This window comes from Poecilia reticulata, chromosome 19, assembly GCF_904066995.2.
Source record: "Poecilia reticulata chromosome 19, P_reticulata-male-v2, whole genome shotgun sequence".
Taxonomy (NCBI): domain Eukaryota; kingdom Metazoa; phylum Chordata; class Actinopteri; order Cyprinodontiformes; family Poeciliidae; genus Poecilia; species Poecilia reticulata.
In genome coordinates, this window is record NC_088848.1 from 8,983,159 (window position 1) to 9,005,581 (window position 22,423).

Below are 22,423 nucleotides of genomic sequence, written 5' to 3' on the forward strand. Positions count from 1 at the left end.
AATGTTTATAAGTTGATGAGAGGAGCAGGAAATAAGATCTCATATTTTCTACCTGCTCCTTTTCAAACGGATAACGTAACACTGAATGTCAGTGGGCATGATCATTTGTTTACATTTTTTTCTTTCTTGCTTTTGTCTGTTTGAAATAAATAAATGAATAAGTGTGAAGGTCAACAAATGCACACCACACTTTTAAGATTTTTATTTGCAAAAATATAAAAAAGAAAGGATGCGGCCCACGTTGTGTGAGTTTGTCAAAACAAAAATCCAATAAAATACGTTGAAGTTAGTGGTTGTAATGTGACAAAATGTAAAAAAAAAAAAAAAAAATTGAAGGGTCAGGAAAAAGTCTTCCAGGCACTATGAACATCATTTGAATACTGAGACTAGATAAAGGTAGCCTGTGGCAAAAACATGTTCACAAGGTAACTTAAGACACACCTTGAAAGCATCTATTTGAATATAATTTGCAAAAAAAAAAAAAAAAGGCCCTTTGTTTTCAAGGCAAACCTCTGAGGTCACATCATCCCTGCTCTCCACTTTTACTCCTGCGATCAGACTAAAAGGCATTTCAGAGATTTTTGTAGATATTTCCTCACTACACAGTAGAATAAAGGCTTTGACATAGTTGCTCTACTGGCTCTTCTTGTTTCCTCACTGCGACTCTGTTACAACAGCTCACGCAACGCTTTGTTGAGTGTTTACAGGGAGAAGGACAAAAAGTACAATGGCAGAGACGAGCTGACAGCAGAGATTGGATTTGAACGAGGGAACCTTATTTAGAGGTAATTTTGCTCTTAATTCTCTTTTTCTGATTCCTTATTCTTTCCCCATCTTGTTGCTATCGGTTTGTCTTCAGGTTGAATGCTTTCCCTCACCCACTCACTTCCTTCTCTTACTCTTCCCGTCCCTATTTTTCAGCACAGAAGGGCCAGCGGGGGCTGGACATCTGTGTTTTTGATTGGCCTTCCCGATAAATCTGCCTGTTTCCTGCACATGTACTTGTGTGGGGCAGAGAGAAAACAGAGGTTCCTCTCTGAAGATGTGCGAATACAGACAGAGCTGTGACGTTGCACCCAACTTTCACTTTGAGCTTTTAAAGTGAGGAGATCAAACCAAAACCCTCAGGGGAAAGAGCAGGACTCACAGATGTGCAACAGCCGGTGACTTCTTGTTCTGACTGAAAGATGGACAAGGACGATAAGAAGCCGAAGACGTACATATCCACCTTCCGGATGGTCCTCAAGCCTCAGGGAGGGAAGCAGAAACAGAATGGACTGGACTCCACAAGCAGGACAATAACAGGAAACAACAAGCTCAGATGTTCATCTGCAACAGGTAAAATCTCAGTACACTGTAAAAAAAAAAAGTTCAGCTTTCAAAGCTTTTTTTCTAACAGCTTGTAGTGAGACAATTTTATAATCATCTGTCAAACTGAAACATCTATCTGTTCAATGACGGAACAAGCCCAAAACAAGAATGGCCGAATACTTTTGATTCAATACAAAGAAAAGCTGCAAATTTTACGTTGTTTTATAAAAAATATATGTATAGTAGCTTATTTTAAATTTAGGATGCCACTTATGTTTTTAAAACTTGGGGTGCATAAGAGAAATGCCACTGTATTTTAACTGTTTAGATGTTTTAAGGATTTTAATGATAACATTTTCTAAATTAAAGAGAATCTTTAAAGATCCAGAAGGAAGACCAACAGAAATTAGTGCATAATTGTGAAGTCAAAGTGAAAGTTTTGTACATTTGTTACAAATATAATCTAAAAATGTGGTTCATTTGCTTTATTTTTCTGTCTTCCAAAATCACCCTATTAGCAAAACAAAACAAAAAAATAGTCCAAATATGTGTCTTAACTTCCAGCAGAGCAACGATCCTAAATATATGCAGGTAGAGCTACAGTGGAACGGCTTAGATTGAAGCAGTCGTATATTAGAATGGCCCAGTCAAAGTCCAGACCTAAGTCCAATTGAGGATCTTTGGTAAGAATATTGATGCTCACAGATGTTCTTCATCCAATCTGAAGGAGTTTCTAGATTGGCAAAACTGGTAGAGACATACCCCCAAAAACCTGAGGCCGTAGCTGCTGCAAAAGTTGGTGGCAAACATAAATGCATGCCACACATTTCAGATTTTTGTTAGATTTTAGTAAATGATGCACAATTTTCTTTCCACTTTGTGCTTATGCAGATGTGTTTGTTGGACTATGAAATGCACTGATGTTTGTGATTATAGTGTGATAAAATTTAAAGGTTCTCATTACTTTTGAAAAGTATCGGAGACCAAATGTTGTTAATCTGCTTTATTCCTGAGTTAACTTAAGAAAAAATGAATATAATTAAAATTATTACATTTTTGTTCACAATCCATGAGGGTTCTCTTGCACGTCTTTTCCCCCACATTGCATAACTTGTACATCTGTGAGATACTTGAACTCTGCTCTGCTTATTACGATAGATGACAGCCTGCATCTATTAAAACGCCAAGAGTTTGGGACTAAAAAGAGACGCCTGGAGTCCAGACCTATTACTCAAGAGTAAACATTTGGTCGTCTCTGTTCCTAAACATTTACAGAGTCTCCTTAAAAGAAGATTCGATGCAGCATGGTGATAAAACACGTTCACGACCCTACAATTTGCAGGCCCAAATCTTTTGTGATATGTTTCCAAAAATGTTAAAAATAATTAAGTTAAAATTGTGTTTGTATTTGATTAAATCACTAGCATTAAAAAAAAAAAAAAAAAAAAAATCAGCTTAACCAGTGCCACATGTGGAAAGGAATTTGTGACTCTTCATTTCTCCAACCCACTAAACTTCCTGCCGGTACTTTAAGCTTAAAGTAAAAGCAGGTATGTTGAGGATTTCCAGGAAGAGAAGAGAAGCATCAAGGTCTGTTTTCAGCTAAATTCCAACATGGTTTTAGTCAAACATGCGACATCCCCCCCACCCGCATTCTTCACTAAACATACACGAGCTTTAACAGAGTGAAATTCCTCCTTTATCCGCCAGTGACCACCCATTGCCCACCCTGTTCCACATTCCAACATCAGTCAATCTGTACATCTGTGGGGAAAACCTTGTAAACACCTTGAAAAACTCCCACACTTTAAAAACCAGCACTGTAATGTCAGAGATAATTAATCCAACTGAATATTTACATTAGTTTCAGATCTCTAAATAATAACCTCTGCAACATTGCAAACATTTTGATCGGCTGTTATGGAGGTGTAATCTCTTCAGGCATCTACTTTGCTAGATATAGAGACCTTAAAAAAACCCCTGATACATTAGGACATAGATGAGCTGGTTCCTCCTGGTTAGTCAGTGAAAAACAAAAAGTAAAACATGACTCAACATGCTGAAGTATCTGCTTTTCGTCAAAGGTGTCAAACAAGGAACGACTCAGAGTTTGGAAGTACCCAAGTTTAAGGAATCGATCAGGGATTGCTCAGTCTGCATCGGAGGCAATGTTACGTTTCAGGGTGTTATTACAGGAACTCAGCCGCTGAATGTTTCCTGGCTGCACAATGGTGAGTGATGCAATGTTTCAAAATGATACACATCCTCCACAATTATTGGCATCCCTGAATTTTTTTTAAAAACCTTTATTTATTGCTCTAAACACTAAAAACCTTTGAAAAATATAGCCTTTAATTTGAGTGTAAGTTGTGTAGTCAACATATGTTGAGTAATAAGTGTTGCTAAACTCATTAGCACCTTTAAAATGCGTTTAAAGCCTTTTTTGAAATGCATTCTTTAACAATTTTAAGTTGATCATTATCTTAAGGAACTTTGTATGAGTAATCCATGACTTCCTGTTTTCTGGTGGTGCAAGTATAACTTGTTAGCAGGTGGCTTCATAAACTCTTTCTGAAATGTTAAAGAAAGTACTTTGTGGCTTCTGAAAAATCTGAAAGGCAAATAATCCGAAACATATGGCCAAATCTGCACAGAATTGAGCCGACACACACAAAATCTGCCATCCTCTGTGGGGTTTTTCTGTCTCCAAAGCTAAATCCTGCAGAAAACCTATGAAAAAAGATAGTAAGACATTCTGGAGAGAAGGTCAAAGATCATCCTCTTTCTGTTTGTTTGAGAAAAACGCTGAAGTTTTTTTTTGTTGGTACTAGCATGTTGAACAACAAGTGGAATATTTTCCTGTTGGTAAATGTGATTAAAGTAAAGGATGGAATTTTTCTGCATTTTCCAGTGTTTAAATTAGACATATCCTTCTTTTTACTTAGGTGTTGGTGTAACTGCAGGTAGAACTTCCTTTAAAAATAGCGTTGCCAGTCTGACCCTGACTCAGTGTTCAAGCGGACATGCTGGCGATTACACCTGTGTGGCCGAAAACAGTGCTGGAAAGGCAGCCAGCAGCGCTCTGTTACATATTAAAGGTCAAGGTAAAAAAAACATGAGGACCAGTAGGACCAGTATCAATCAGTACGAGTCCGTTGAGGAGAATTATTTACACAAAATCCATGTCACTGTGTTTTACAAAAGAGGCCTCAACAAAGGAAATCCCCACATCAAGCAACCATGAGCCGCACAACAATGTCTCATCGGAATCAGAGTCTTGTGAAAACACTAACGGGGAACGGCAACATAAAGAAAGAGATCAAGGTAGATTATTAACTTGTTTTTTTGTTTTTCTTCATTTAAAATCTAACTGTTTTAAGAGCATGAAACACTTTCATTTTATTTTGTTTTATCTTCTCATATGACATAAATCTCAATAAGCAGTACTCACAAGTGGAGGCCAAATTTACCCATCTGGTCAGGAAAGATCTAATTCTGGCTGATTGATTCAGTGTTTTGTTTGCTTCTGCAACCACTCATGACTGCTGCTTCATGATTGGTTGGTTTCTCTTCAAATTCACCTATCATGACACCTAACTGTAAGTCCACCTACTTCTTTATTCTCCACAGTTATCAGAGACTGCAGACTTCAAACAAAAGCTCCCCCGAGCAAAGGTAAGTGTGACATTTACAAGTAAGCAGCTGAGCTCTGTCAGTTTCCATTGTTTGAGTCCAAATCCTGCTGAAATGTTGGGTGTTTTCTAACCTGATTTTATGTTGGATTCAGGTCCTCCAGTGAAGTTTGTAGACCCACCAGAAAAGGTGGAGGTCTGTGTGGGTCAGAAGGCTCGGCTACGCTGTGTGTTCAAGAGCAGCTCTCTTCCCGTGGCCTGTTGCTGGATTTACAACAGAGCCAAAGTAAAACTGCTATAGACTCAGATAATTGTGGTGAACCCAAATCTGTGCTTTCAGACTCTAAAACCGACCTTTTCCTTCTCCAGGTGGTGTCAGGAGGCTCCAGGGTGACCGTGAAGAACGAGAAGACCCAGAGCAGTTTGGAGGTCTCTGAAGCCACTCCAGAAGACACGGGCTCGTACACTGTGGTTGTCCGAAACAGACACGGCTCCGCTCAGCACACGGTGTCGCTCAGTGTCATAGGTGGGATTGGACATCTAATGTTTTACATGAATAAATACAAACATTTGATGAATATTTATACGGTAGAGACGCAGAGAATTCAACAAAAACATAAAATGGGCCTTTGTCCCCCCCTTTTTGCTAGCCAAACGGTCTGTCCTGACTCCAGTGAAGATGTGCTGTGATATCTGGTACCAAGATATTGGCAGAAAATCGTTCTGTGATTGGAGAGGGGTTGCCTTTACGGATAAGGATTGGGTTGGGATATTTGGTCGACTCTAAGCCATCTGTAGAAAGAGGTTCCAGTCATCAAAAAATATGGTTTACTTGAAAAGATGTTCACGATACGCAACCATATGTGTCAAACCCACAGCATCATACTGCATGTGATGGGTTGTTTGATCCCCATGGTATGTCCTGGTACCATGTGCTGCCCAGGTTAGCAGTATTGGGAAAGTACTGGGAAAATCAAGTGATTTAAAAGAAAAAAAAATTATAAACCAAATCTCTTCCTTCTGTTGGTCAAGTTCTGGTGCTTCTTCATTGAGGGCACCTCCAGAGTGGTTAGCATATGTACTCTGATTGGTCTCCAGCTACCAAGCCCCTTGAGCAACAAACAGCAATGCAGGGTTCCAACACTTTTCTACCAGAACCAGTGTCTGCTTCGTCTGCAGTTTGAGCTGGAGTAACTCATCTGTTGGATTGGACCGCATAGGTGAACATTTGTGATACCAGTTCCCTACTTTTCCTCCTTCTGACCTCTTCTGATGGATACTAACAAATACAGATTATGGGGCGGGGAGGACCCACAAGACATGCATTTTTGGAGGTACACTGACCCTGACAACCTGCCAGCCCAATATTGCTTTTGTCAGATTCACTCAAATCCTTTTTTCTACTCATTTATGCTCAACAGTTTAACTTTGAGATGTAAATGTTCATTTGCTGCCACCCCAGTGGTGTGATGTTTATTTACTTAGAAAAATCCTCTCTGCTTTTCAGACCGACCCACTCCCCCATCGTCCCAGCCTGTTGCTTCCAGGATCTCGACCCAATCCTTGGTTCTGTCCTGGACGGGCCCCTGCTACGACGGAGGCACAGCCGTGTTGGGTTACATTGTAGAGGCCCTTCAAGACGGCCCCAAAGAGCCTGGAAGCTGGACTAAAATAAGTAGGTGTAAGAACACCTCGAGCCAAATTTGCTCAGGTTTGGAGCCTCTGGGATGGTACAAGTTCAGGGTTAGAGCCTGGAACGTCGCAGGTACCAGCGACCCGAGCCAGGAGTCTCCGTACATCAAGATGGCGACCTCAAGTGAGTAATGTGCTGGTACTGTTGATAGAAGAAGTGTCTGTTCAGATTGAAAACTGACTCTTTGTTTTTGCTTAAAGAGGAAAACAAAGATGAGCCTGGCTCCTATGTGACCGTGACTATTGACACCAAACACAACGTCAAGGATCACTACAATGTGCACGAGAAGCTTGGGGTGTACGTATGCGTTTTTCTTCCTCGTTGGCATTAATTCATGCATGAAGGCCATTCATAATGCTGCTTGATCTTGTTATGGAGATTTCATTGATCAAAGAACGAGAATCTGTTTCAATAATAAGAGAAAGATTCATCTTTGTCTTTACATTTCTCTATTCAAAGACAAAAGCGTTCGAAGACACGTCTCACTGAACACAGACACATCACAGTCACTGCAAGGAAAAGACTCACCCAAAGTTTGATCTTATCTCTATTGCCAAATGGACCACATAGACAATCCTTATGAACCTCATGAACCGTCCCTCACCTCTTTAAGGGGACTATTTTCATGGCAGGAAAGAGCCGATAAGGATTTCAAGAGAAACTTCTAATTCTTTTGTCAGTTACTCCTGGGTTCAGGTCAAACAGGGGTACAAACTACATTCCACACATAACAGTCTTTTAAGACAATAACCAGATCAAGCATTTTACCCAAGATGTCTTCAGGTCTCTTATAGTGTCACAGCTGCGGAAAACATTATCTTGAAACTTCTTTAATGGAAAACACATCTTGTAGAAATACAAAAACACAGCAGATATAATTGGTAAATAAATGGTTGAAAAGGATGCCTCATTTCAAAAATGAAATGAGGCTAACAACGAAATTTTCCCATTACAATCTCACTTTTCATTATTCCAGTGGGAAGTTCGGACAGGTGTACCGAGTGACCGACAAAGAGACTGGCAAAGAGTTTGCAGCCAAGTTCTACCGAGCCCGGACCGCCAACGCCAAGGCAGAAGCTCGCAAAGAGATTCAAATAATGAACAAGCTTCACCACCCAAAGATAGTCCAGTGTCGGGCTGCGTACGAAACTCGTCCGGAGTTGGCCATGGTCATGGAGTAGTAAGTCATCCTTATCTGGTGATTGCTTCACATCTGCACCACCGGGCCCTTGAGTTGTTTTTTTTTGTCTTCCCAGCGTCGCCGGCGGGGAACTCTTTGAACGCATCGTGGACGAAAACTTTGAGCACACAGAACTCACCAGCGCTCGCTACGTGCGGCAGATCCTGGAGGGCATGCAGTACGTGCACAAGCAGAACATCATCCACCTGGACCTCAAACCGGAGAACATCGTCTGCGTGGACACATCCGGCACGCAGATCAAGTTAATTGACTTTGGTTTGGCCAGGGAGCTAGGTAAATGTGAGCAATACAGTGAAGATGATCTAATAAGTACATTTTTAATATCTCTTCTATTTTCAGATAAATGTCAACTTTATATATCACACATAAAATAGTGTTGTTTTTAACATATAAAACACTGTCAAATATTTTAGTATCCTTTATATGTGCAGCTTTGGAAGAGAACAGCCTTGACTGCATGCCAAAGATAAAATCAGGGTGTCTCAAATGGCTAGATTTCTACAACAGCAGTTATGTCACAACAAGTCTTTTTATAGATGACGGAGTGAAACTATTTCAGGAAAATGGAATGAAAGTACCTTGTTCTCTGTAGAGACAATTAGAGACTCTCTTGTTGGATCAAATCTTAAATTATTCTGCTGAAAACGTCTAAAACGTAAAAATTGATGTTTATGTTCCTCTCGTATGTACGGCGCCTTGCAGAAGAGACACTCCACCAGATGAACAAACTTTGATCTAAATCATCCACTGTATGATTAAGGTCATTGTCCTGCTGGATCTTTGGCAGCGTCTTGTTTTTCTTCAAGAAATGATTCTTATTTAGTCCTATTAATTTTTTTTTCCAACTCAGCTTCTCAGTCACTGCTAAAGAAAAGCATCCCTCAGCATTGAGTTACGTTTTTTTAACGTGCTTTATAAATAAACTTAAATTCTGCCCCATGTTGATCTCCTCTGAGCACACTAACCTTCTTCCAAGTATTTCTCATCATTTGTCATGTCGACAAATACTTCCTCCTGAGTTTAGGGAGAATGAATGCTGTTGCAAAACGGTGAACGTTAAAGGAGGTCCTAACATGAGGAATGACTCTTTGTAAATCATTTTTTGTTTTCTCTCCTCCTGTAGAGGAGGGTAAACCTCTGATGGTGATGCACGGCACTCCAGAGTTCGTTGCTCCCGAGGTGATCAACTACGAGTCGGTCGGACTGGAGACCGACATGTGGAGCATCGGCGTCATCTGCTTCATCTTGTAAGCTGAACTTTGGCGGTGATCTTTTGAATTTGAACGTCTTCTTCAAAAGCTTGCGGCGCAAAGTGTCTGAATAGGTGCAGATTTGGCACCATCTGCTGGTTCTCTCTCTCAACAGGAGCAGAACCTGCTGAGAGAGGACACCGTCTTGTGTCATCAGTTTTAAACTACTTACTTTCTTCTAAGTAGAAATGTGGGCCACAGGAAAATAATGGCTACCCTGCAAGGCGAGCTTGTCTGAGCCTGTTTTTTCACCGTCTGTGATCCAGGCTCAGCGGAGAATCTCCCTTCCAGGGAAACAACGACGCCGAGACTTTAGCTCTGGTGACAGCAGCCAGCTTTGAGTTCGACCCGGAAAGTTTTGAGGACATTTCTGATGAGGCAAAGGACTTCATCAGCTCCCTGTTGAAGAAAGACCGAAGGTTGGTCTGCCTTATGTTTTCAGATGATCACATGTTCAGCTGATGCTGACGGCAAAACGGCTAAAAGGAGTATTTTGCGCTTGACTGAAGAATGAAGGTAAAGCGCTGACGATTGTCACTGCTCAATATCTGCCCGTTTTTGATAAAAGATCTAGGCTGTCGTGCACAGAGGCCCTCGCCCACTCCTGGATGGCTTCCTTCACCCCTCTGACCCGCAGAGCAACCAAGTCTCTGAATAAAGAGAAGATGAAGCGCTTCCTCGCCAGACGCAAGTGGAAGGTAGACCCAGAGCCAGACAGACGACACATTTTCTAAACATGTCTCCTCTGAGGAATTTTTAGTTTAAGCCTACAAACTCAAAGCCTGGCTGCGAGCGGCGTTGGTCATGAGTCACCGTTTCTCCTTTCACCCTACAGAAAACTGGCCAAGCTGTCTTGGCCTTGAACCGGATGGCTAACCTCACCAGCAAGCCGGATTCTCCTGGCAGCTTCTCGGAGGGTAACGGACACAAATGCCTTCTTTCGTCCCAGATCTCCTCACAAACGCCAAATGACTCACAGTTGGGGGGGCTGTCACTTCAAGTTTACACTCCTCTGATCACCGCGGCCTTGTTTCCCGTGTGTCCGTCCATTCAGAGCCAGTGTGGAGCCACGAGGCAGAGGAGGCCATCCAGTCGCTGGACAAGCAGCTGCAGACTGAGCCGCACTTCCAGCAGGCCCTGAAGGACGTCACCCTTCACCAGGGAGAGACCGCTCAGCTGACATGCCTGGTTGACGGTACTGACGGAGCATTGATGCTCTTTATAGATCCAAAATAGGTTCTCAAGGAGCAAAACGGCAGAGAATGAGATACTTGATGCGAATTGTGTGTTGGACAGCATTCTTTTAAAGTGGGAATGAGAATTAGGTCTCCAAACAACCAAACTATGGAAAAACTCAGGGTGGATTTGATGCTGTAAAAGTAAGAACAAACCAAAAGCTGACTTCTACCATTCGAAAACTACTCATCTAAAAAAAAAAAAAATAAAAGTCACAGATCCAAAACAGATATTTTAAAAAGTTAGGCAGCAAAAGATAGAAGGTACTTAAAAGCTGTAGAATGATGCCTTGGTTTGTGTTTTGATGCTAAATGTGGATGTTGAAGTTAGTATTCAGATAGAACTGGGTAATTTAATTAGGGTCAGTATTTTTTTTTTTTTTTGAAGAGTTCCTCTAAATCTGTTTATTTCTCCAAATGTCTTTTTGAAACTGGCTCAAATTCTGACAGGGGAGTGGTGCTAATGGAAAGTTAAAGCAGGACACAAGCAGACTTCAACCTTCCTAAAACAAAACCTCAAAGACGATCCATAGCACATCTGAATTTTATGAACACAAAAGTTTTTTACCCTGAAGACTCCATTTGAACACAAAATTGTGTTTTGCAATTCAGACTGTTTTCTGCATAAGTGGCTCAATTATATAGGAACTTTAGAAGTCGTCAGTGATGCGTCTTATAGGTGCAAAACAGGTTTTTAATGAGCAGCAACATCTCTGACTGGAACGCAGCTATACAATGACAAACACTTTTAATAGAGTTGACATTTACCATCCTAACAGAGGCCTGAAGAGTTGGAACAAAAGATGTTGGGTCGTTTTCAATTTCAGTATGAAATCAATTAAGAAACTAATAGATATTTGCCCTGCTGCATAAAACCAGGAAACAAAAAGTTTAATCGTTTTTGTTTTTTTCCCCCAAATCACAGGTTACCCACAACCTGAGGTGAAGTGGCTTCGTGGCGAGGAGCCGGTGAGCGACTCGAGCAGAGTGAGGCTGCAGCGGGACGTTGACGGCCTCTGCTCTTTGGTTGTGGCTGATCTGGCGCTCTCTGACTCCGGGATTTACGTGTGCAGAGCCCAAAACGAGCTTGGGGAGGCGATGTGCTCCGCAAAGCTGAAAGTCGAACTGTGAGAGAATGTGCACTAGTAGATTTGATTTGTTTAGGCCGCCACATGGACACTTGTTTAATTTTTGGAGGACACAAATGGCTGAAGTCACAAATGTGTTGCATGACAGCGGTGCCGTTCTGTTAAAAGGAAAGATTTTTTTAACACTCACTGCTAGAGATTCACACTTTCTATTCCTCGGATATGGTTGAAATGTGTATTTTTTTTAAAGCAAAAAGGTAAAACAATGCAAGACCTAATCTGAATTTTATAAATGGCATTACAGATGCATTTGTATATTACAATATTGTTTACAAAAGTTTTATAAAAGCACTAAAATAAAGACTCTTAAACAACACAACCTGGTTCATTAAATGTGTACAACACTTAGAAGGCTTAACATGTAAAGTTCTGCTGCAAGTTTGTCCAAATGAATGAGGAAAACTTTACTTGATAGAAAATGTATTTCAGTGTTGTATGATGTAGTAAAATAACGTACAATAAAAGCAAAATTGAGATTCAAGAACCAAGAATGCCCAAATTACAAGATTTCTATACTTTTTTTTGTAAACTTCAATTTATTAGACACAGACTTGTTTAAATATAAACAATTTTTCTGTCCCTTCAGACCAAACGGATGCGCTGATTAACAGATTGGATCTCGGAGAATCCGCTCCAGTTTCCCCAAACATTTTAACAATTTCTCCTTTCTGGAAAATAATTACAAAGTTCAATGAGACTTTAAGTGATGCCTATTTGTGAAATAAGTATTTATTTACAAATTAGCGTCCACATATTTCTGAACTATAAAACACCTTAGTAATTTATAGTATTAACATTGGATACAGCCAAGAACACTAATGTTGAAATATGTAATGTTCACTGATCATTTAAAGACAACTTTAAAAAAAATCTGACCTAAACCTCACTGGTTACTCATTTAAAATCTAAATTATCTTCGCTTCCAAGTTGACTTTCTCACATTCATCCTTAAATTAAGCATCTTGGACATGAAATGACACTTAAAAACCTCTGCAGAGGCTCAGGCACTGGGTTCTTGAATAAAGTGAGGGAGGCTGCTTGGTTAGCTAGAGATGCATGATGACTGTCCTCACGTTTTGTTTAAGGCAGTGTTTCCTCCGGTGGATTGGTCACTGGCACACACACACACACACACACGCACGCACGCATACACACACACACTTCCTTCTGCGTTTTCTCTCCACAAGTGAAAGCTGATGCAATCCAGAGATGTTTTCTATCGTCGCTCTGTCTTCTAGATTCTCTTCTGAAGGAGATTCCAAGCTTTAAGTACCTTTAAAAAAATAATAAAAAAAAAGTCCATTTAAATTACATACAACTGCTTCATGAAATGACTGACGTGATGATGAGTGTCTGACCTGTTTCTGGGTGACCTCTGGCTCCCACAGAGTGCTCAGCACTACGTTAGCATGCTTGACTTGTTTGCTGCTTGGCCACTGACTCTGCAGCCTGCGCAGGGCATCTTCTTTGCTGACCCCGTCCCGTTCGGTTATTCTTGTCACGGCCTGGAAAGAATCGCCAAAAAAAAAAAAAAAAAAAGCGTCAGTTGTTTTAGCAAAGATAAGTTTAGAAACTCTGGTGCACTCTAGTGGCATTGTGTAAAAGAAACAAAAAAGGTTACCAAGGTTACCGCATATTAAAACATAATGCATGAAATGTTCAAACCGAATGTTTAATGGCTTTTGGTCCTTGAAAAAGTATTTGTCTTTTGAAATTTTTCCCATTTTGTCGCATGACAACAAGAAACAGACTTCAATATATACAGTTTCAACTTCTTCTACAAATCTATAAATCTCTGCAGACAAACCTTTAGCTAAAGCTTTGTTCATCTAGATTCTAAATGTTTGCCAATTTATCTTTTCAAATGTGCTCAAGGTCAGTCCATTTGGATGTAGAGCTTCTGGTCAGGAATCCTAAGTTTTGCCACAGATTCTCAGTCATATGTGAAACTGTATCTCAGCTATTAAAGTCTGTATAAGTGCTGCTTCCATTTGTGTCACTGAGGATGCCGGTAAGAAATCATCACCTCCTCCTCAGGAATGATGATGACCCAAACCTCGTGGAACAAGTCTATCCAGCCGGCCTCCAGAAGAACAGCCGCATCAACCACACAAACCCTCCTACCTAAAAACCAACAAAGAAGAAATTATTTTAGGAACAAGACCATACTGTGGCTGAAAACGTGACAATGCGTGCAACACGCAATTAAAGTTTGTTGTTGGGATAAAACATTCACATTAACTCTATACATTAACTTTAGCATTTTTTGTTCCAGCTTCTCACATTTTTGTTATAAAAGTTTCTGTCAAACTGATTCTAGCAGAAGATCACAACAAAAGCACGAACCTAAGAATGATTCGGTTTTTAATAAAAGGATTCAAGAGAGCAAAAATACGAAAACCAGCTTCAATCAGACAGAAACACTGAGCAGCTTCAATAATTCAACACCTTCTTTCCTGGCTTGGTTTACTGCTTGCTTGACCAGAATTGCAATCTCAGGCCACACAATGTCGGTCAGACATTTTAACCGCGCCTGAAAACAAACATCACCTTTAAGTCAGTTACAAAAGAACAGCTGTACTTTGCAGAGAATTGCGATGCGACACATCCGGTGATGAAATACCTGGTTCCCAAATACTTTTGATGCTAAAACTCGCCGGTTGATGGTTTTGTCCTCATTCAGAATTTCTGCAAGAAATGAAACAGAGAAAAGGGTTAAAGAAACTCTCGAAGCGACATTTCTCCCAAGTTGACATTCTTTACTTTTAAAAACTCAAATAACTCAGTAATAACAAAACAAAAGTGGAAAGTTTATGACTCATCTGCAAATCTCCTAACATACAACTAAACTGCAGAGGGGAATGCTTATATATATATATATATATATATATATATATATATATATATATAGAAGCATATATGTTTAAATATCCCAGTCAAATTTCACACTGAAATTAAGAACTTGTGGCAGAAGAGAGACAGATGAGAGCAACTCTGGAGGAGCTGCAGAGATCCACAGCTCAGGTGGAAGTGGAGAAACTCATTGTTAAAAAGTCATTCAGGACACGAATCAAACATGTAGAAGGTTCTCTAACCAGGATGGACCACCACTGAAATTTCTGGGCTAAATACAAATAAACATGAAACATGGTGGTGGCAGCATCATGCTGTGGGAATTATTTTCTTCAGAAGAGACAGAGAAGCTTGTCATAAATTATTAGGGGAACTAAATACTAGAGTAGGACAATGCATAATTTTTTTGTTTGTTTTTAAAGATTTAATTTGAGGAAAATCTGGATTTTTTTCCGACACCAGTGCATTTGGAGGATGTTAAGCCACCCAAAGTCTACCAACTTATTTGACGAGCACGTTTCACAGCTTCCAATTATTTAGAATTTAGGTCAACTCACAGAAGGGACAAAATAAAATTCAGTTTGTAAAAACATTTTCTGCCATTTTGTAATTTCTTTCTAAGAGTGAGAAAAAAATCTGAAATAAATTTGGTATGAGAAAAAAAAAATCTGATTTTAAGTCATATCACCTAGTCAGATTAAATAATTGAAAAAAATCAGAAGGACAATGATACAAAACAATCAACCAGAGCAAAGTACTAATTTGTGTTGTTTGCAATGGGATTAAATATGAACAATGTACAAATGGTATGAATACTTTTGCAAATCCCTGTGTTTTTGTGGCAGTTCAGAATTATGCACATATCATCACTTAAAAATACACTGATGGTTGTAGCTGCAACGTGACAAAATGTAAAAAAATTCAATGGGTGTTCACACTATGTATCAGGAAATACGTTTCAAGGAAATTAGCATCATCGCTACATAACGCATGTTTAATAAGCACCTTTACCAGCTCTAACAAGCCCTGAAAGTAAAAGCTGGTCTCTACCTGATCCGAAAACTTCGAGCACTTTCCGATAGCAGTGTGCACCAGGCTGGTACACCTCATGACCCAGCTTATCGCAGTCGATCTGAACCGCGCCCAGAACCTCCAGCTGTTTGGCCACAGAGCTCTTTCCACTGCCGCTGCCTCCCGTCAGACCGATCACATAAGGGGTAGGAGGGAGGTGGGGCGAACCCTGACGCAAAGGAGGCAAAAAAAATACAAATCCATGAGATGACAAGAACATTTCAATGAGGCTCCAAGCAGGAGAAGCAACAACAAAACCCAGTCAGGGCTCCTGGAGTCGAGTCAAACAGGCTCCCCGCCCTCACAGGGGAAACCGTCTTGATGACCAGCAGCGAACAAAGAGATTAGATCACCCTCATGCAAACCAGACTCCAGGTTTCTAACCATTCTGAAAGCTGTTGCGTTTCCTCAAACTTTATGCTGGCCACAATAAAACTGAGCTTAAAAGATTAACTGTCCGAGTTTTTTTAGCAACGGATTTAAAAGTCAGCTGCTCTTTCCGATATGCCTGCTTTTATTTCTGTTTTGTAGAAAACACACACACAAAAAAAAAAAAACAGTTTTTTACTCTTTCAGACCAGAAAGAAATTTGCTGACTGGATTTATTGTGGCAAAAAAGTAACAGAAAAAGAAATGGAGCTTATTCAATCAATTAAATAAACATTATGATATAAAACCTGTCATAGATTAGACAGGAGGTTTAGGTTTATCATTATATTTCAATGTAATGATGATAAAAGAGTGTTTACAACTTTTGAAGTCTTTATGTGTAGGATGTCACTTTGTGTCACTGCAGTCACAATAACAACAACTTTTATTTATAAGGCCCATATTTTGAGATCTCAGTGCTCTAAAAACAAAAAATCAATTGCAATAGTAAAAAAATAATAAAATAAATGAATAAATAAAAGAGATTTACAAAATATCTAAGAAGTGAAACAAATTTTTTTTCTAAGACGAAATGAAAACAGTCAATGGATTGGATTATGGTGCAGTTTACCACCAAGCTGCACATAGTCACTGCATTTTCAAGTTTATTGATACTTATTGATGTTTTCACATCGTTATATAAAATTTATTGGTGTTAGAAGCAATAAACAAATAAATAAAAAAGCCAGTTCTTTTTGTTTCTTTTGTTTTTAGAATTTCTCAGGTGCCAATTATAAACAAAAACAAACAGGATAAGGACTTAAGAAAGCCATCTTTAAATCTGATTATATATGATTTGTTTGACCAGGATTTGTAAAAAATAAACTAAACGTACTTTAGGCGGGTTAAGGAGGGTGCCAAGTAGACGAGAGCGTAGACTGGAGGAGCTGATCTTCTCCTCCTCGATTTCGTTGCGGTGAGCGTCCTTAAGCACCTGGATCTCATGAAGGACAAGAGGTGGAAGGTCCTAGTTAAAGTAAAAAAAAACAAACAAAAAACCAGAAATATTATAACAGAAATATTACAACCTTCCTGCAGGTGATCTCCAATTTCAGGCTGTTTGTCAGACGAATGCAGAATCTATGATAAAATCTGTACAAGTGACCTGCACCGATGTTACCGTGACAACGTGTCTGATTTCAGGTTCTGTTCAGCCTAAAATATGACAATAAACATTGTACGAAATACTTTCAACATTGAACACAGTGAAATGGGACAGCGTACGTTCTCGGCGCGTTTCCTGTTGACGGCCTCGCCACCTTTTCTCGTCTCCTCGCTGACCACGATGCATTTCAGCAGAGGGTCCACGATGGACACGCCGAAGGGATCTTCAAGTGGGAGGATCTCCACCTGCAGGGACGGTTTGGTGTCCTGCAGAAACTCCTGGAGTCTCTGCACTCGCACCGAGTACGGCTCAATCAGCTCCTGTAGGACTTTTTCTGAAACCGCAGAGAAGCAAAAGTCAGCCAGAAGTGCCCCACATGTAGTGCCTTGCAGAAGCATCCGTTCTCCTCGAAATTTCCCGTATTTTGTCGTGTTACAGTCACAGATTTCCAGGTACTTTATTGGGATTTTATGTGATAGAAAACCACATGTAGAGACTGAAACCTTTTGACCTGACAGCTTCAGCTCAGTCAGACTGGATGGAAATAATCTACGAACATCAAAATTACAAGTTTGCCACGGATTTATTTTTTTAATTAAGTTTCAGTCTGGGTTTTGACTAGGCCAGTCTAACATAAACATGCTTTGATCTGAACCATCCCTGTTGGAAGGATAATCTCCACATCTTCCACTCTGACTGGTTTTCTTGTCCACATTGTAAAAAAAAAAAACAACATTCCCACAGCATGACACTTCTGCCACCATGGGCTGATTTATTGTGCCCTATTATACAATTTAAGAGGCTGGATTTATCCTCTTTAAGATGTTCAAAGATTACTGACTCATAACCTTATCCTGATTTAATCTTCTACACAACTTCCTCTCTGACCGGCCTGCTGTGTTCTTTAATCTACATGACGCTGCTTCTTCTGAAAAGTTCTTATTTATCTGATGATTAATCAGATTAAAAAAACAAAAACAGACATACTGCAGATTTTTCACTTAACCGAATAAGATAATTTGACACATTATTAGAAATAAATTTAAAGAATCCTTTTTGAGCAAGAATAGAAAGACGTTGCTTTCTAATATTTTATTTCTTTAGAGTACACTTAATCTTTTCTAGGAAAGATTTATCTGCAGCTATATAAAATACTATCAACATCAACATGTGAAAGGTTCAAATCTTTCTTCAAAATTTGATCTGTTGATTTTATTAACTGATCAATACTTGGATATCAGAAGTTGCTCAATAGAAAACTTTTAAATTCTGGGTAAAACATATCACAGACAAAGGTGGGGTTTTTTTATCTTAAATGCAAAATGTACTTATTTTTTGCTCAATTACTGCTTTGAAGGCGTTTTTCTTTCAGTAAATTGCCGCTTTTGAGTCTGTGTAATAAGTAACAGATTACTGAATTACAAAGTAGTTGACTAATATTTTAATTATCAATTAATTACAATTAATCACAATTGATTAATTGTCATTTTCATACCGGTGCATCCCTAATAAAAAACGTCAAAAAACCAAGTATAATTTATCATCCGTTTCTCACTTTTTAAAGTCCTCCGAGTTTCTCCATCACAAAGATTCGCCCAAAATACAATACAGTGGTCGTAGCATTCATGAATACTTTTGCATGGCGCTGCATCATTTTGCCATCAGAGCTTTTGATGAATAAATGTTGTTAAAGTCTTAAAAGGACCACTCACTTTTAAGCATTGCTTGGTCGCACACTCCAATGACAAACCTCCTGTTGGCCAGGAGACACGAGATGCTGAGCAGCGTCTTGTGGGCTCCGTGCAGCCGGTCGAACGTTCCTCCTACCACTACATCGCTGTAGGTTTCCACGGGTCCAGCCTTTTGTTCTTCGTCACATTTTGGCTCGTCCCCTTTCTCCTGCAGCTCCACTAGTTGCGGATGAAGCAGCACTGATGAGATACCGGGTCTACAGACGTAACAGTGGCCGGTGTACTTCTCCAGACACTGCTGGACCTGATTGGACTGATGCGTGTCCTGCAGCGCAAAGTCCGTCAGCACCACGTCTGGGGAGTGAAACAGAGGCTGCGGTGTGGGGAAGGGGCAGTTCGGAGCCGCCGTCCCGCCGCCGGCAGCCGGCTGAGCGCGGATATTAGTGAGCAAAACCCGAACATCCAGGTGGCCGCATACGTCCGCTGCGTTGTTGTAGAGCCGAGTGATGAGCGTGGACAGGTCGACTACGGGTGAAATGAAAACGGGTCGAGGTTGGGTCCCACCGGTCAGGTTGAGCCCGGGATGGAGGTGGACGTACAGCGTGCGGTCGACGAGCTGAGCGGCCGAGCTGAGAACCGGAGCGATGCGCAACGGGAGAGTGTGGAGAGGAGATGTCAGCACAAGGATCCCTGTGCTGAACATGGACATGGTTGAGTCTGATAATCACAGGGATTCCCAGGAGTCTCAGAGGAGAGTCACAGTGGGCGGCTCACTGAGGAAAACAAAAGCGGGGCAAATTATAGGTAAAGTGCTTTAGTTCAGTGGTGTACAAACTTTTTAACCTGGGGGCCAAAACAGGCAAATTTAAACTCCTGGTTGGCCACAAAATTCTAAATTTGTTTGTGATTGTTTTTAATTCTGCTCAACAATATTTTCTTTTTTCAAAATCTGTTTAACTTTACAGGTTCAAAACATGAAAAGGGCTTCCAATGGTTGCCTCTTACAAGGAAAACAATTTTCACATTTTTTGAGGTCAATTATTTTCTACTTTTTTTGGCCAAAATGTTTACCATTCTTGACTTGTGGTCAGGGGCCATACAAAATCCTCTCGAGAGCCACAAATGGCCCCCGGGCCACACTTTAAAACACCATAGCTTTAGTTTGTATTATTTAAATAAGGCAAAAGCTAATATTGTTACAGGACAATACAGTTGAAACCAAAAGTTTATCTACACTGAATAAAAAGACACAAGTATCTTTTTCAAACTCACCAAAATTATTTCCATTTGCCAAATTCCACATTAATTACACTGCAAAAACACAAAATCTTACAGAGTAATTTTTGTCAAATTTTAGTGGAAATATTCTAGTACACAGGAAATAAGATAAAACTGTTTTACAAACAACTGTTCAGCAAGATATTGGAACTTGTTTTACGTTAATAATTTCTAAAAACTTGCAGAAAAACTACTAGTCCCATTAGAAGATTAATTCAAGACATTTTTACCATGATATGTATAAAATAATCTGCCAGTGGAACTAGTGCTTTTTCTATAATTTTAAGGAATTATTGACTTAAAACAAGCTTCTATATCTTGTTCAAAAGTTACTTATGAGTTAGTTTTGTCTCATTTCAAGTGCTCTAAGATATTTGCACTAGAAACTAGACCACAATTACTTGGTAATATTTTGTGTTGCTGCAGTGTAGAGGAAGAGTACGTCAGAGATTTATTTATTAATGTCTTTAAAATCTGAAGTTTATATACAGAACGATGACCAATTATTTAAACAGTGAATTAAAGCCCAAAAATATATCAGGAAGAGAATTGTGGAGCTGTTCAAGTCTGGTTCATCCTTGGGAATGATATCCAGATGCTTGAAGGTGCCGCGTTCATCTGTTTCATCAAGTCTCCATGGTTGCAGTGCATTTGTAATGATAAACTCCAATAATGTTGTCAGAGGTAAAGAAGGTTCAGTTCCTCCTGGAGAGTTTCACTTCGGGATAAAATTGCAACCACTGATTGCTCAGTAGTTGCTGCCAAACCAGCTGGATTGACTGACGGGTGGTGTCATGTCATGCAACATGAAAAGCCAGAATGCAGTTTGCAAAAGCATACAGGGACAAAGACCTTCATTTCTGGAGACATAAACTAAAGGAGGATTTTTTTTTCACCCCTGCAATTGGTTACATTTAAACACAGTGGCAGATAACATTTTAACTCTGAGTTACAATGTCCAAACATCAAGCTTAGATGCACTTTAGGAGTGAACAGAGTGGTGCACTTTACACTCTTAATTTGTCATTCTGGCAACAGATCAAAACCACAAATTCATTCAGTAATTGCTGATTAACATCAATACTTTCCATCGATACACAAAGCTGTGTGCGACGATAAACGCAGTCACCTTTTTCAGTGTGGATTTAATATAATTTGTTAACAGCTGTGGTAATGAGGTCTCATTTGTAAACAAAGTAAGTCATAAAATAGTCCCTTAAATAAGTCCTACTCATAACTAGCTAGCCACATTTAAAGCAACAATCATACTTCGTAAACAATTGCACAAAGAAAACTGAACCGTAAAGCAATTGCAGCGAGTTAAATGTGTTCTATATCTATCACTCATAATTTACAGTTTGCATTTTTGCTCCATACACATGTTAAGGCCCAGAAACACAGCTTTAACTGTCGGTTGTAACTGACAGCTAACTGCATGCACATGCAACTTAGCAGCTACTTACCCGATGAAGAAAGCTAACGAGACGTGAAGAACGGACTAATCGTCATATGCACAGCTGTACACATATTTACTCTACTGACTGTTCATCGGACAACCTTCATTTAAACACACTTTAAGCCAGTTCACACTCCTCTCTTGTTTCTTACAGCTAGGAGGCACCTTCTGGTTGAAGTTACGGGGTCCGCATCATTTCCACGCAGCCGGAACACCGAGTAGGTGGAGTCTGAGAATTGTTCCCCATAGAGTATTTGTTTTATTGAACATTAATGTCGGCATTCAAGATAGATATTTCTTATAGATCGCCACTATTCAGTGAACATATTTCCTCGTATTGGGTTCTGTAAATAAACTCCTCACAAGCCGCTTCTGATCGAGTCTATCCGGCTTCCTCACCGGAGATGACAAAAGGAGCAAGTCCCTCATTTGATTTGTTAATAGTCACGTGACGTTTCACGAACAGGGGTCGCATTCTGTAGTAGTCAGCCGGGTGATGGGGCGGGTATACGATGACGAGGCCGACTGGGAGGAATTCAACTCTTAAATTGAGATAAAACGCGTTTTTTTGGCGGCGGGAAGTGGTTATTAAAAAAACAACTCACTGACAGCATTAAAATCTAAACGCTATCCATTTACTTCCTGCCAGTATTCTCTATTGACTTATTTATACTTAATACTGTGTTTGCTCAATGACTGTAAACTTACTGACAAATACACAAATTACATCTATTTAAGTTTTTCTTTTTGTTCCTACAAGTCCACAAATCTCCTTAGGTGTAGTTGAGGTGGAGTTCAGATGTTTCTTTCAAGGCTGGGTGCGCTTGGCGTACAGATTGACTCGCCGGATTAAGAATGATGCGCACCCACAGAATATTTCAGGAAACTACTGAGACGCCCCCGGGAATTGTGGGATATGTAGTAAATTTCAAGTTTCTTCCAACAAACTATTTATTTATTGGTTTTAAATGACTGTATATGCAATATTAACCATTTAGATATTTGTATTATGTGCTATTTTTCCGTGTCACCAAATTGTTGTGTTTTTTTTTACTGCTATTAGAGAGTAT

At 39.8% G+C, this 22,423-nt stretch overlaps 2 protein-coding genes across 3 annotated transcripts; one reads left to right on the plus strand and one right to left on the minus strand.

The window, feature by feature from the left end:
- Nucleotides 1-583: 583 nt before the first annotated feature.
- LOC103481492 (myosin light chain kinase, smooth muscle-like) lies at nucleotides 584-11,789 on the plus strand. 2 transcript variants are annotated; one of them, XM_008436969.3, is made up of 18 exons: nucleotides 584-785; nucleotides 922-1,338; nucleotides 3,396-3,542; nucleotides 4,257-4,415; nucleotides 4,516-4,635; nucleotides 4,942-4,986; nucleotides 5,099-5,229; nucleotides 5,313-5,469; nucleotides 6,451-6,759; nucleotides 6,837-6,933; nucleotides 7,613-7,816; nucleotides 7,893-8,110; nucleotides 8,961-9,084; nucleotides 9,354-9,506; nucleotides 9,656-9,785; nucleotides 9,923-10,004; nucleotides 10,142-10,282; nucleotides 11,248-11,789. In XM_008436969.3, exons 2-18 carry the CDS (start codon nucleotides 1,188-1,190, stop codon nucleotides 11,451-11,453), a joined length of 2,574 nt encoding a protein of 857 aa, XP_008435191.2. In that variant the 5' UTR covers nucleotides 584-785; nucleotides 922-1,187; the 3' UTR covers nucleotides 11,454-11,789. The 2 variants fall into 2 exon arrangements, with proteins under 2 accessions (XP_008435191.2, XP_081456523.1); XM_081600397.1 differs by having other exon boundaries at nucleotides 927-1,338.
- A 390-nt stretch (nucleotides 11,790-12,179) lies between these two features.
- coasy (CoA synthase) lies at nucleotides 12,180-21,751 on the minus strand. Its single transcript, XM_008436968.3, has 10 exons — nucleotides 21,361-21,751; nucleotides 18,641-19,392; nucleotides 17,048-17,262; nucleotides 16,659-16,790; nucleotides 15,374-15,563; nucleotides 14,094-14,158; nucleotides 13,919-14,003; nucleotides 13,497-13,594; nucleotides 12,829-12,975; nucleotides 12,180-12,743 (listed from the first exon to the last, which is right to left on the minus strand). The coding sequence occupies exons 2-10, from the start codon at nucleotides 19,326-19,328 to the stop codon at nucleotides 12,705-12,707; spliced, it is 1,659 nt and encodes a 552-aa protein (XP_008435190.2). The 5' UTR covers nucleotides 19,329-19,392; nucleotides 21,361-21,751; the 3' UTR covers nucleotides 12,180-12,704.
- Between the last annotated feature and the right edge of the window lie 672 nt (nucleotides 21,752-22,423).

Excerpts from the sequence above, each read along its gene's own strand:
- coasy (XM_008436968.3), bottom strand. The coding sequence starts at position 19,328 with ATGTCCATGTTCAGCACAGGGATCCTTGTGCTGACATCTCCTCTCCAC. Across the intron at positions 14,004-14,093 it reads CAAAAGTATTTGGGAACCAG|GCGCGGTTAAAATGTCTGAC; the intron begins GTATTTCATCAC and ends GTTTGTTTTCAG. Across the intron at positions 12,976-13,496 it reads TCATCATTCCTGAGGAGGAG|GCCGTGACAAGAATAACCGA; the intron begins GTGATGATTTCT and ends GATTCTTTCCAG.
- LOC103481492 (XM_008436969.3), top strand. The coding sequence starts at position 1,188 with ATGGACAAGGACGATAAGAAGCCGAAGACGTACATATCCACCTTCCGG. Across the intron at positions 4,416-4,515 it reads GTTACATATTAAAGGTCAAG|AGGCCTCAACAAAGGAAATC; the intron begins GTAAAAAAAACA and ends GTTTTACAAAAG. Across the intron at positions 4,987-5,098 it reads AAAAGCTCCCCCGAGCAAAG|GTCCTCCAGTGAAGTTTGTA; the intron begins GTAAGTGTGACA and ends TGTTGGATTCAG.